Here is a 14556-nt window from a genome sequence, read left to right on the forward strand (position 1 = left end):
TCCAAGGGATGGATGGATGAAGAAAAGATGAGCGAGTGGTTGAGCGAAATTTACGTGAAGAGACCGGGCGGCTTTTTTCACACAGCTCCGTCCCTATTAATATACGACTCCATGCGCTCCCATATCACAGATGGTGTCAAAAAACAGGTGAAGCGCACCAATTCCACACTTGCCGTCATTCCGGGTGGATTGACAAAAGAACTCCAGCCGCTAGATATTGGTATCAACAGGGCACTGCGAACTTCGTGGGAACATTGGATGGCAGAAGGCGAACACACATTCACCAAGACCGGGAGACAGCGCCAGACGACATACACTACTATCTGCCAGTGGATTGTAAATGCCTGGGCTAATATATCAGCATCAACTGTGGTCCGAGCTTTCAGAAAGGCAGGAATTGTCAGTGAACTGCTAGACAACGGCAGCGACACTGACTCGATTAACGACGACTTCGACGAGACGGAGCCGGTCGTGTTGGATGCCGTATTCGCCCAACTGTTTAACTCGGACACTGAAGAAGAAGAACTCGAGGGATTCGTGGATGAGGAATAACTTAATAAAGTGAGCTTTACATGTTTATTTTGTGTGCTGTGTTGTGTGACATTAACGTTTGAGCAACGTTGAGTTTTTGATATATTGTTATTGCTTTGTACCTTTTCGAGTGTTACTATTTTGTGATTGCACTAATGTTTGATTTACCGTAACAGTATCAGACTGCTGTTTATTCATTTTGGGAGTGAACAGAGTTGTCAGAATGCTGGTTTGTAATTTATTAATAAAGTTTGACTGACCTATCTGACTGTTTTGTTGACATTCCCTTTAGCACAGCTAATGGATGCATAACGTAACCCCAGCCTCTACTGTAGCGTCTATTCTATGCGCCCTATAATGCGGTGCGCCTTGTATATGAACAAAGTTTTAAAATAGGCCATTCATTGAATGTGCGCCCTATAATCCGGTGCGCCTTAAAGTGCGGAAAATACGGTACAAGGCAGTGGCATCTTGTAGAACCACAGGTTAGCTATCCATCTCTGTCTCCGTCTGACTGTGCACCTAAAGAAGAAACATGGTGTTGACCCAAATGCTTTTTGAATCCACATGAAAATTCATAACACAGCAAATACAGGTGCTGGTCATATCATTAGAATATCATGAAAAAGTTTATTTATTTTAGTAATTCCATTCAAAAAAAGGAAACGTGTATATTATATTCATTGATTAGACACAGACTGATATATTTCAGATGTTTGTTTCTCTTAATTTTGATGATTATGCCTGAATACTAAATAAAAACCCAAATTTACTATACTAGAAAATTAGAGTATTACTTATGACCGATACAAAAAAGAATTTCTTGAAATGCTGGCCAACTGAAAAGTATGAACATGAAAAGTATGAGCATGTACAGCACTCAATACTTAGTTGGGGCTCCTTTTGCCTGAATTACTGCAGCAATGCGGCGTGGCATGGAGTCGATCAGTCTGTGGCACTGGTCAGGTGTTATGAGAGCCCAAGTTGCTCTGATAGTGGCCTTCAGCTCTTCTGCATTGTTGAGTCTGGCGTATCGCATCTTCCTCTTCACAATACCGCATAGATTTTCTATGGGGTTAAGGTCAGGCGAGTTTGCTGGCCAATTAAGAACAGGGATACCATGGTCCTTAAACCAGGTACTGGTAGCTTTGGCACTGTGTGCAGGTGCCAAGTCCTGTTGGAAAATAAAATCTGCATCTCCATGAAGTTGGTCAGCAGCAGGAAGCATGAAATACTCTAAAACCTCCTGGTAGACAGCTGCGTTGACCTTGAATCTAAGAAGACAGAGTGGACCAACACCAGCGGATGACATGGAACCCAAACCATCACTGACTGTGGAAACTTCACACTCGACCTCAAGTAACGTGGATTCTGTGCCTCTCCTCTCTTCCTCCAGACTCTGGGACCTTGATTTCTAAAGAACATGCAAAATTTACTTTCATCAGAGAACATAACTTTGGACCACTCAGCAGCAGTCCAGTCCTTATGGTCTTTAGCCCAGGTAAGACGCCTCTGACGCTGTCTCTTGTTTAAGAGTGGCTTGACACAAGGAATGCGACAGCTGAAACCCATGTCTTGCATACGTCTGTGCGTGGTGGTTCTGGAAGCACTGACTCCAGCTGCAGTCCAGTTTTTGTGAATCTCCCCCACATTTTTGAATGGGTTTCGTTTCACAATCCTCTCCAGGGTGCGGTTGTCCCTATTGCTTGTACACTTTTTTCTACCACATCTTTTCCTTCCCTTCGCCTCTCTATTGATGTGCTTGGACACAGAGCTCTGTGAACAGCCAGCCTCTTTAGCAATGATCTTTTGTCTCTTGCCCTCCTTGTGCAAGGTGTCAATGGTCGTCTTTTGGACAACTGTCAGGTCAGCAGTCTTCCCCATGATTGTGTAGCCTACAGAACTAGACTGAGGGACCATTTAAAGGCCTTTGCAGGTGTTTTTAGTTAATTAGCTGATTAGAGTGTGGCACCAGGTGTCGTCAATATTGAACCTTTCCACAATATTCTAATTTTCTGAGGTAGTGAATTTGGGATGTTCATTAGTATTCAGGTATAATCATCAAAATTAAGAGAAATAAACATTTGAAATACATCAGTCTGTGTGTAATGAATGAATATAATATACAAGTTTCACTTTTTGAATGGAATTACTGAAATAAATACACTTTTTCATGATATTCTAATTATATGACCAGCACCTGTATAAACAAATCCACGTGTTCTTAGTGCATAGCATAGCATAGCGCCGCTAGCTAACAGCAGTACTTCATGGAGCCGTTGAAATGCTAAAGTGGAAGTGCCAGGGATGAGCCATAATAAAGGTAGAACGTCAGAGCACGATATGGCTTGACTTTTGGATGGTCAATCAATGCCATTGTATTGTGGTCATTAAATCTATACCTTTTTTACACCCCTGCCTTCTGCACATCTACATGAGCAGCCAAGGCCCTGTCTGCCCACTGACAGAAACTTTCACAGGCAAACTAGTAATCTCGGCACAGCTGAATGGTAAGAAAGTCCTCAGCCCTCAAGATGGCAAGATGTCCTTTACATTTTAGCCATCCTAACTATTTGGGATGCTACCTCACATGGGGAAAACATGTGCACTCCACACAGAGTGACTCTGGATAGCCTGGTAAAGTGTCCACTCTGCCACCATTCTGACCACTGGGCTGGTCTGCAATGAGTATCAACACACAAGGAAACCACTTTCTATGGGACTTCTCCTGGACTGATTAACCAGAGCCGAGGTCTTGTAGATTAACTAATAAGGTGTTAATTTACTGTGCTAATGGACATTTTGAAGACATGTGCAGGGTGACTCCTGATTGGACATCACAGCTGAATGCTCAGGTGTCATAGAGAGCCATGGTCACATATGGAATGGAAAACAATGTCAATGTTGAAACGACAAGAGCATCAATATTAGGAACTGCTTCTGGGTGAATAGCATAGAAAAGATTATTAAATAGAATAGTTTCATTGTCATTACAATGTACAATGAGATTTAGTGACTACATAGTGTATTGAATCAAAGTATACAAGCTTACTAGTTCACTATTACCTTATACACAAAATCAAACATGGAACTCTCCAGACCTATCTAGGACTGCCAATAAAAACACACAGTAATTAAAACTCAGTGTAAAGAATCCAAATAAATTATTTTGCCTTGCTTTATTTGTGCCAGTATGCCTGTAGGAGTATTTTTTTTGTTTGCACCAAATAAACCAACAGCACAAACGCCCGACTCCAACTAACAACATTCATGCTGCGAAAGTCAAGGCTATGTTTTACCTGAAATAAGTGTCATTGCCAACGTCTGACAAAACTAGCACATTTTTTTAAACAAATCTTAAACTTATAAAGCTTGGAAAAAAGAGCAGTGGAGCTACATCATACAGAAAAGACCAGATCAGCTGATTGTTTAAATTATAATCAAGTTACTCTACTGACAGTGAGATTCAGCTCAGTAAGTGAATAACTGATGGATGCTTTGTTTCACATTCATGAATAAGTGCATCATGTTGCAATGTTGTGGAAAAAAGAAGCAAAAAAAAGTATATCTATTCTAAGAATTCTATTCTATATCTAAGATTCAATATGTCCTTCCTAGACCATAATCTGGATCCACTGTGATTGACTTCACATGCAATTAAACCTACAGTAACAATTACTGAGTCTATTCGTCCTCTGTTTGTCTTAATGAGTTACTGAGTTGTACAGTTACGGATACTGTGAAGCTGGTTTTGGCAACACTACTACTCAACAGTGATAAAACAGCAAAAGCTGACAAATACATCTTGCAAATACAAATGTGACACCAAGTCAGCTGAGATTTTGACAGGTAAATACTGTTGTAATGCACACACACTTGCTTGTCAGTTTTGGAAGGTGCACCTCATTAGAACGAGTCCATCTAATGTATGAGTGTTGCAATAAATCCCCTCTTCATGAAAATTGCAATGTTCATTTTCTTTTTTCCAACAGGAGTCAATTCAATTCTAATTTTGTACATTTTGCACTTTTAGACGGCTATTGTTACAGCATTTGTCATAGAAATTTTACAGTGTTTCAAGCATTTTAGCCCTAAAACATTTTGTGTAATTTGAGTGCCTACCAGCAAATTGTAAAGTCATGACATTATAACAGCAGGCAAAAACAGAGAGAATGAGCATTACTCATAAATGTAACTAAGAACCATCTGAGGAAAAGCAACGATGGTGGCGCAGCAGTAATAACTACAGTCCATCGTCTAATTCTGTAACCTTACACTGGTGATATCATGTGTATGCAAAGTCATCTGTGAGACCTAATCAACCTACCAAACTATGATAATGCTCTAGAACAGGGGTTCCTAAAGTGGGGGTTGCGACCCCGCGGGGTGTCCCGAGGCTCCTGATTTTGAGAATCCTCTTGATGTAACCACTGAAGTGATTACAACGGATTTTGGGATCGTACCTTCTCTGCGAATTTTAGATCCCGTGGAGGCCGTGGAGGTCGTATATGAAAGGTTGCAATGGCTCCGTCAGAAATGCGTAAGAGCGGATCAAGCCTGCCTTGCCAGTTGCTGCCTTGTGCAAAATAGATCTGGGATGATACAAATTGATTTCAGGACAAAAGTTTGGACTTTATAACAAATGGTGATGAAAATAAATATGACTTCATGTTTTGTGTTGCACACACAAAGATCCCGACAACTTGGTGGTGACAGCTTGCCTGCAGTGTCACTGTCAGCCCCAGTACTGACTTCCAGCTGATACTGGCCAGCAGCATCTCCAGAGACCGACCCGCTCCTCCAATGGAGACACGTACTAGCTACATATATATATATATGTGTGTGTGTGTGCTAATGATTAAAGTAGGAGCCTTTTTTTGTTATTTGTCACTTTAAATTTTGTTTTGTATTATCACAGTGGGTCATGGTAAAGAGGCGCACCAGGTGTATTAAATGGCAGCCAAAGGTGATGTGGGGCATTTAATTAGCTTGGGTACGGGAGAGGTACACCATTTTTACCTGTACCGCTTTCACCTTTTTGTTATAGACACCTTTTTTTCTAATTCGAAATGTCTAATGTAATCATCGCAAAATAGAAAATGAACAGAACGTCACCCAACTTCAACAGCGACTTTTGAATGATTTTGAAGCGCGTTAGAAAACAGATCTCTCCCCTCATCCAGCTGAGTGAGTAAATGCCATAGTCACTACAATTACCTCTTAAAAACATTAACGTTATGTCCCAGTATAGTGTGAGAGCTGCTCATCAGCAATAAAGCCAAAAGTTGCGCGCTCTGTGTGTGTGTGTCCCAACGGCGTAAATACTGCCGGTGCAGGCGGTGCAATGCACCAGGGCCCCGGTGCAGCAGGGGGTCCACTCTTGGGCCCATGTGATGCCAGTAGGCCTGCTCATCTGTCTCCTGGCAGCACAGCTCTTAGGTAGCCTCCTTCAGTGATGTTTTCACAGCATTGCTTTGTATCTTACCATATCTGTCACTGCTGCGACTGCTGAGCGCTCTTTCTCTTAGCTCAAACTCATCAAAACATATTTGAGGAGCAGCATGGGACAGGAAAGACTTAGTGGGTTGGCAATGCTCTCAACAGAGAACAACAGAGCCAGGAATTTGGACTTGAGCGATGTTGTCAGCAACTTTGCTGAGCGGAAGGCCTGCAGGATTAACTTTAAACGGGTGAGTACAGTTTAGTGTTTATTACGCATTGGGATCAGTGATTTGCTAACTTAATTATCACGTCTGGAATGTAAGAAAATGCTGCTTGTATTCTTTGTGCATGAAAACATTTGGCAGCTGTGCCATTGATGATGAATAATGAGTGTGCTCAGATGCAGTGTTTTCATCCATTCATACTGAGGCAGTGACAGAAGAAACGGCCCTTGCACTGAGACATGCAGCCGCGGCAGATAACACTATCCAGGGTCCTGAACTGTACATCTGACCATAATATGATATTGCCTTTTATACTCCTGGCGTGGGGTGATGCGCGCCCGCTGTGCGTTTGATTGTGTTCATGAGTTGTGAGTGTGTGCGCCATGCTTAACATACAAGGGGCACTTGCTCCCTCAATGCATGCAACATGCATCTTAGACCACGGATTTTCTTCCCACAGTGCCTTAAAAAATTGCACGTCTCACTCGCAAAGTGCTTGCAAGGGGAGCAAGTTACACTTGCTGCGTCGTTGTTCGCAGGGAATTCATAGAATCTTTTTGACATGTCAAAGATCCTCCCTATGTGCTTATGGGCTGTCTGAAACCTCGACATTTTGCAAGACGGACTTGTGTGGCACGGACTATTTTGCAAGTATTTTGGACGCAGACAGGCCATAGGAGCCCGTACAGCCGGTTGTGACCGAGGCTTAAAATCATATCATGGTTGTCAGGCTGTTCTGTTCTTTTTGTTGTTGTTTTGCCCGTGTTTGGATACACCTATTAGTGTGTGCGTCTGTGTGCACGTTTTATGTTTCAGTCACCTTCGGGGATAGTGGGGGTCGTCAATCTCAGGATTTTGGGGGTCGCAGGCTGAAAAGTTTGAGAACCCCTGCTCTAGAAGAGCAAAACCATCATTAATAACACTGATAATAGATGGACCACTGACTGCATGAGTTTAAAACCTGTTAAGCTCTAAGCTATTTTTCAGGTCACTGCTCGAAAATTACACAACCATAATAAAAACAGTTTGTCTCTGCAACCACAAGGTCTATTTCAATAATTCTTGTGTCATAATAAAAGGAACACTTGTAAGATTTGTTCAGATGTGTAAATACCAGTGTATGTTACTGGTTAAGAGCAAATGAAGATGGCACACACACAAATGAAAAATTTTCAGGTTTGCCGAAAAGAAAAAAGAAAAAAAAAGCACTTTCAGGATAATTATCTCTTTGGAATGATCCAGCTGCAGCTCTAAACCTCTACCAAATCATAGCACAATATGTGAACATTCTCTCTGCAAAGGTTGACTCTGATAAAGTGAAGCAGAACAAAATTACAAAGTTTTTAGTACAGACAGTTCATGCGAGGTGACATTTTGGCACACTTTAGCACATTTTTGCACACTTGTGACCATCTGAATTTTCTTATGTACAAACTATATATTTCACTTGCATATGTTCAATACATCCAAATACAGCAGTTTTTTAGTTTTTTGAAAATTCAACCAGACCGCTATGTGTGACCGTCCTGTGCGTAATGCTGATCAGACTGCTATGAAGCTCCTGTGGTGACGCAAGGCTGTATCTCTGTATTGGATTGGTCGATTCCAGTGATTGACACCTCCTTCAAATCGTTAGAGCCAATAGAATGTAGCGATAGCCATTAAAATGAGATTGACAGCACTTGTAGCCAATCAGAATCAGCAGAACGTCATCTTGTTGAGGAGCTGCTTGCTGAGCGAGTGGTCACTACTTCGCTCCGTTCGGCTAACGAAGCCTCCAAGAGACGCCCGGAATGATTTCAGTGTAATACAGGAAGTAGTACTAACGTATTTACCGATAAAATAAACTTTTCATGGCAAAACAGCTAAAGTAAGTGACATTTTACAACTACAGTTTGATGAAGCGATTTCGGTTTTTGCTGTTCTTTGGGTTATTTCTCGCTGATGTTTTGATTTTAAGAGAGCTTTGATGGACATGTTTGGAATCTGTGGACTGTCTGCTTTCGTTTGAGGGGTTGTTTGTGCGCTTTGCATAAAAGTGCCAAAGCGCTAGAGCCAGAAATGTGGCGAGTGGGTTGACTTGGTGGTGCTATATCAATTTCCATATTTGATAAGTTGGTGTTTGAGTTATGTTTGGAGCATGTAAAAATGGCTGATATATTCTTGTAGTCCAGGTTCTGCTGTTTAATTTGATGTATAACATCACTATATTCTTTCATGATGAGTGCATTGTTTCACACAATTTCTTTGTGTGAAGCCCAAGAGGCCCCCAGTTGGAGGCCTCTCGGGCTTAAAGGGTTAAAATAGTCAAGATAGGGTCCCACTGACAACAGAGGATCTTACAGTCATGGTTCATGTCTAAAATCTTAAAAGCTCATTTGAAATGAGTTGAAAAATGTGGTACATATCTACTTACTTTGGATAAATGGCAGTCATCTTGGCAGCTGCAAAACCCGGCTTACAGGCACCCTCACTGATATTACCATACTTGTACACCAGCTCCAAAGGCCTGTAGCCATGGAAAAAGAAATCAAACAAGGATTAAAAATGCACCCACAGATTACATATACAGGTTATAGTACACAATCATTAATGATAGGGACAATTTAACAGTACTAACCCATGAACTTAATGCCATTGCTGACACTATACCTGAAAAGCTTTGAGTGCCCAACCGCTAGAGGCATAAACTTGGAGTGGGAAATAAAAATTATAGGAATAACCAACTAAATACTCACAGAGTAGCATCCAGCTTCAAAAGGAACCCTTGCTTGTCATACACTAGAAAAACGAAAAAGGAGGCAAATATGATGACAATAAATACTATGGATTACAATTTAGAAACTGCTTTGCCACATTTTTAAACTCATTCCAGTGTCCAAACATAATTCTGTTCATATTAAGGTATTCTACATGTTTATTGTCAGGGCAAGAAGGGCAGTATGCAGGTGTAGACTGGTCATCAAGAAATTTGCCAATATTCCTGTTGGGCTGGTTATAGTTTCCCTCTCATTAGTCCATATGCCCATGTACAGATGTTCAATAGGTCATCTGCTGAGATGTGTGATAGCAGGTCGCAGTCGCCATCATCAACCAAAGAACTAAACACCTGTTAAATATATCCAGCATTCTTTGACGAAACATGAACAGAAAGAGAAAGCTGCAGCCAGCCATGCCAACAAGGTAACAAACAACCAAAAACAGGCTTTGCTGGCTGATGCTGCAAACTGTGCTAAATCATAACGGATGTCTTTAGACTGCAAGTAATGACAAGGCCGACAGCGATGCAACAGAAACATCAGAGAGGTGTGAGCAGGCAGCAGTGGTTTGAACATTCTGACATGCACTGTGCTGTAAATGAACTAACTCGATGTTTTTGTTAATCTTTGAGTTTTAACGCTGGAGTCCCGCTGCATGTGTGAATGTGACAAGGGTTTACCTGTCAGATTCAGTGCACAAATGTTTAAAAGAAAGTTTGTTACATTTCTCTAAATTGTTTTTTTGAATGGTTGTCAAATTCAACTGTAAATGGGTAAAAATAAACATGTACACATTAGACATGTAGTCTAACGTGTACATGCAAGGACGCGCTCGGGCTACGAGCTGGAGTGAGCGTGACATGACGCGACGCACAGGCCGCATTTGGCTACAAAGACCAGTTTCTGTGTTTAGGCTAGCGGCGACGGCTCCGTTTCCGCGGCGGCGGGGATATTCGGAGATCCAGTTTGACATCCCGATTCCAGCACAGCGAACGAATTGTCGGCTATTCGGGCTCAGCCCTATTAGATACCATCACTTATTATTTAAATCCTCTGAGTCTGCACATAACTTACTTTGGCACCAATACCAATAGGAATGAAACACAATAACCAGGTCTTGTCTTAAAATCCCTCGACTGCATGCAGTTTTTAAAATTTGCACTGTGTTTTCCATACAGCCTCTGTAGTGTTGTGACTTTAAGTTTATGGTCAATCTGCGTTATATATTGTTTCAGCACTGATATCATGATGTCCTCATGTTCAGTAGTCTCATTGCAGGAAGTGTGATGTAAAGTAAGGCAAATTGTCTCAAACATATTGTGCTTTTTTTTTTTCTTTTTTAAATAACAGTCTGGTACGAAAAGGAAACCGTTTTAAAGGTTCTTGATCACATTGAGCTTTTTGTTTTTGTTTTTAACCTCATGCACAAGACAGATTTCATTGACATGCAGGTGTGACCTGTTCAGCAAAATGAACAAGTAACAGGAGAGAATGCTATACTTACTAAGCCATTTTTGATATCCTGAGGTCTGAAGTCAAGGTAAACAGTACAAGATCCACTTTGCAGCTGGCTATAGTAAATGCACCATTATTGGCAGCACTCATATTTCCAGATGATTGAGTCAGTGAGGAAACACAGGCTCACTCCATTTCTGATTTACACAGTCAGAGTGAAGCTGGGAGAACATACGGTCTGACTGTCATTGCTAAACCCACAGATCATTAGCAGATTCATTTAAACTATGTATACTCATGTATACTGGGGCTTACCTGAGTCCAAGGTAACATTTCTTTTTCACAAAATGTTCCCACCTCCAAACCGCAACTTGTGCCCAGGTGCACTTACTGGTTCTTACCTGCACAAGTATTGGGAATACAACTTTGTGAGGATGTAGGGGTGGGCAGGGCCACTGTCAAATTTAATTTGTGTGTTCGTAATTTGTGTTAAATGTTGTTTCTATTGTACTGCACGTGTTTGATGGATCTGAAGTTAAGCAACAATAAAAAAAGCTGACTACTAATAAAGAAGAAATTAAGTGAAAGAAGAAAACATAAAGCAGATGGGCCACCACCAGTTGATGCTGCGTCTGGGGCAACAGTGCATGATTTTTGGGTGAGGAGCTGAAGTCAGTTTCTGGACGGCTGATGGAAAACCTGACTGTAAAGACAACACGGCTGGAGGGAAGATACGCAATGCTTGTTGTTTCTGGATGCTGCAGGAGTTTAAATTTCCTGGTGGACTATCTACCAGAGCAGAGTCAACCTACCACCACCAACTTGACTCTCTGGCTCTCATTCTGCATCAGTCAAGCGAAACTGTATATTCCCCACTAATTGCTTTCTTAATGTAAATTCATTTAACTGCACATAGCTGCACAGACCTAGAAAAAGAGGTACCAATGGCTTATGCTGTTGAAGTTTTAGACAGTTTCAGAAACATTCCTTCAAAACTGAGTAGTGGTGGATAAAAAGGTGCTAGGTGGCTCACACAAGTACATCCCTTTAGAGGCTGTTGTGTTGCTCTACATTATACAAGATGTTCTATTTTTCTGGTCACAGAATGTACTTAATAAGGATTAAAATACTTCTACTCTTTTACTGTTACAATCTACACACACAGTACAAGCTGTTACAAGGTTGCTTTGGTGTACAGGGTTGCATTACTCTACAGCTGAATTGTCTGGCACTATTTCTTTTCTGGCTGCCAAACATTTACAGTGTCAGGAAAAGCTTAAGTGCAATAAAAAACAAGCATTTGCTTGGCCCTCCTTAACCGACCATTTTCTAATCAAGTCTGAACACAGGTTGCAGAGGCTCGGTTATTCACCAGCCTCAACTCCACCAACCCCTTTATGAACTTTGAGTAAAGCCCTCATCCATAGCAAGCAGTGCACAAACATCCACTCCAACCATCTAGCTAATTGCTATCAAATGCTGATGTGCCTAAGGTAAAAAAGTATTTTTCCCTGCTTAAATAAGTGTGTTCTCAGAGAACATCCAGTTAACAGCACCGAAAGAAAAACAAAGGCTCCCTTCAAGAGGACTAACAATACCACGAATAAAGTCTGAATAAGTTGTCGGAGCTGAATCTAGTTGGATTTTAGTGTGCATGATGGGTTAGAATAAAAAAGCTCCAGCACTGCGGTGACTGTGAACCATTTTGAGGTGATAACACTTTACTTTGGCTAATGGGTTTGGAGTTAGAACCTCTTACTAAGACACGATCTCCCCTGAAAACATGATATGGGAAAATTCAGAAGACCTTTAAAATATTGTCAAAATGCTATTTTCACCAAGCATTTATAAATTTTCTGCAACTTTATCTTCATAGATAATCCATAAAATTGGAACATTATTGATTTCATTTCACCAAAGGGCCGGGCGAAAATGGGAGCTCTTAGACTTGTGGACCAGACACAGGTAGATGGCATCCTGCACAGCTTTATGTCCATCCCACGCTGTGATGAAGATGAGAACCTTGTGTTAGCTCTCCACTCCAATCACTCTGTCTCCCTCTAACAGACACTCACATCAACTCTCACTCGCTCCTAGTGTTTCACATGGCACAAATACAAACAAATAAATAAACAAACAAATAATAAAACTTGGAACATATTTGCAAGTTGATCTTAGTTTAGCAGCACTGTCTCCAACAATGGCCTGCAGCTCTCTGAATGCTCTGTGCTTTGTGTGAGGCAATATGACATAAAAATGAGGAGTCATAAGGAAAACAGAAACAAACACTGACTTTGGAAAAAACATAATTTCAAACAAAAACTGCTGGAATTAAATAAAGGTAACCTACAATCCACTGAATGACCAATTTAAAAACATAATTTTACAACTTAATCGTTACATAATAAATCTGGTCGATGCTCATTCAAGTGATTATTTCATGATGAAATGTGACTATAATTTTTCCATATACATGATTTAACTCTACATATTGTAAAATGCATTGGCTTCAACAGTGGCCTAATTCTAAGTAGCAGAAGAATAAATGGCAGAATGGTTTATGAAACTCTAACCCTAAAACAAACAAAAAAAGCTTTCCATCCAATTATAAAGTGTTACAAAAATGTAAGCTGAAAAGAAATAAAACAAGGTGCAGAACATAGTTTCAATGGGTGCCAAGAAAATGTTTAGATCAAAGTCAATTCTCTGTCATTATCAGTTCCGCAAACTCTCCTAAATGATTCTTAACTGGACAATCTATGAAACGTGAAATATCTAAGAATTTAACAACTTCACTTGAGATCAGCAAGGATGACAGATGTCAAATGCTTTCCTACTTTAAAGCAGTCGACAGGCAGGACAGAGCAGCATGTGGGCAGACGAAAACCACTAGTGATCCCTCCTGTATTTAAACAGACTGGCTCCCCCCTCTGGTAAAAGCTTACATGGCTTTCTAGGAGAAGGTCTTTGTGATGTGACTGTTCAAGCGAAAGACTAAGTCTCGTCTCCACAGTCCTTTGTTAAAGGTGTTGATGTCTACACAGGCAGATGGCAATAAAATGCATGGAACAATAACTACAAAAACCATTGTAGTAAGCACAGCTACAAAATAATGTAGAAACCTAACCTGTGTTGGGCTCAAAAAAACAAACAAAACAAAACAACTGAAATACACTACTCACAATAAGTTAGGGATATTGTTATTTACATGAGTGCTTTTCCTATTTGCTCTGAATTTTAATGAAATAAGTAAAAGTTCCCTTTGATATTACTAATAATGAATGAGAAGAAACACCATTTTCATTAGTTTAATATTTATTACCCCCCAAATTTAAACAATAACAAGGATAGCCCCAAATAACAAAAGCTGACAATGTCAGGAGCGGGTGTTTCCACCATTTGCAGAAATGACAGCTTGACAACGACGTCTCATGCTCCTCACTAGCCTCATGATGTTGTTCTGAGACAATGCGTTCCACTCTTCCACAAGTGCTACACGCAGTTCTGCCAGGTCACGTGGGGGTGGAGTACGGTCATCCAGTCTCTGCTTCAGCTGGTCCCAGACGTGCTCTATGGGGTTCAGGTCAGGGGACATTGCTGGCCATACCATATGAGGCACTCCGACTTCTTGAAGTCAAGTTATGACAATTCTGGCACGATGTGGTGGAGCATTGTCATCCATGAACAGAAAGTTGGGGGTGTGCTGGCGGAATTGGGGGATGATGATGGGTTCTATGATGTCTCTGAGGTAGGAACGTGCAGTGACTGGGGATACCTGCCCAGACTGTTGCACCTCCTCCACCAAGCGAACCCTGGGGACCATGTTAACCTCGGCATATCGCTCAACTCGCCTTCTCCAGCAACGCTGACGACCATCATTTCTGTGCAAGGTAACTCGACACTCATCAGTGAACAGGACGGTGGACCACTGCTGCATTGTCCAGGTCACATGGTCTTGTGCCCACTACAAACATTCACGGCGATGTCTTGGTGTCAGTGGAGTCACCTGCAACGGTCGTCTGGCATTCCCAGCCAAAGCGGTGTTGTAGGAGCCTAAATCTATTTCTTTGATTTTGGATTTGGTTCTTATTTTACCACGATTATTTCTATTTGGTTTAGATTTTTTGTTCAAGAGTAACTTTGAT

The 14556-nt window shown here is 41.2% G+C and overlaps 1 protein-coding gene across 1 annotated transcript in view; it reads right to left on the minus strand.

Moving 5' to 3' along the window:
- The window catches only part of st3gal3a (ST3 beta-galactoside alpha-2,3-sialyltransferase 3a), a 61863-nt gene extending 47629 nt beyond the window's left edge, over positions 1-14234 (minus strand). Inside the window, exons 1-3 of the mRNA XM_008277332.1 lie at positions 14069-14234; positions 8936-8978; positions 8614-8706 (exon numbers count right to left, since the gene is read on the minus strand). Coding sequence (XP_008275554.1) covers positions 8614-8706; positions 8936-8978; positions 14069-14234 — 302 coding nt within the window. The remainder of the gene's footprint in view (positions 1-8613; positions 8707-8935; positions 8979-14068) is intronic.
- Between the last annotated feature and the right edge of the window lie 322 nt (positions 14235-14556).

Source organism: Stegastes partitus, unplaced genomic scaffold (genome assembly GCF_000690725.1).
Source record: "Stegastes partitus isolate 25-593 unplaced genomic scaffold, Stegastes_partitus-1.0.2 Scaffold95, whole genome shotgun sequence".
Lineage (NCBI taxonomy): Eukaryota > Metazoa > Chordata > Actinopteri > Pomacentridae > Stegastes > Stegastes partitus.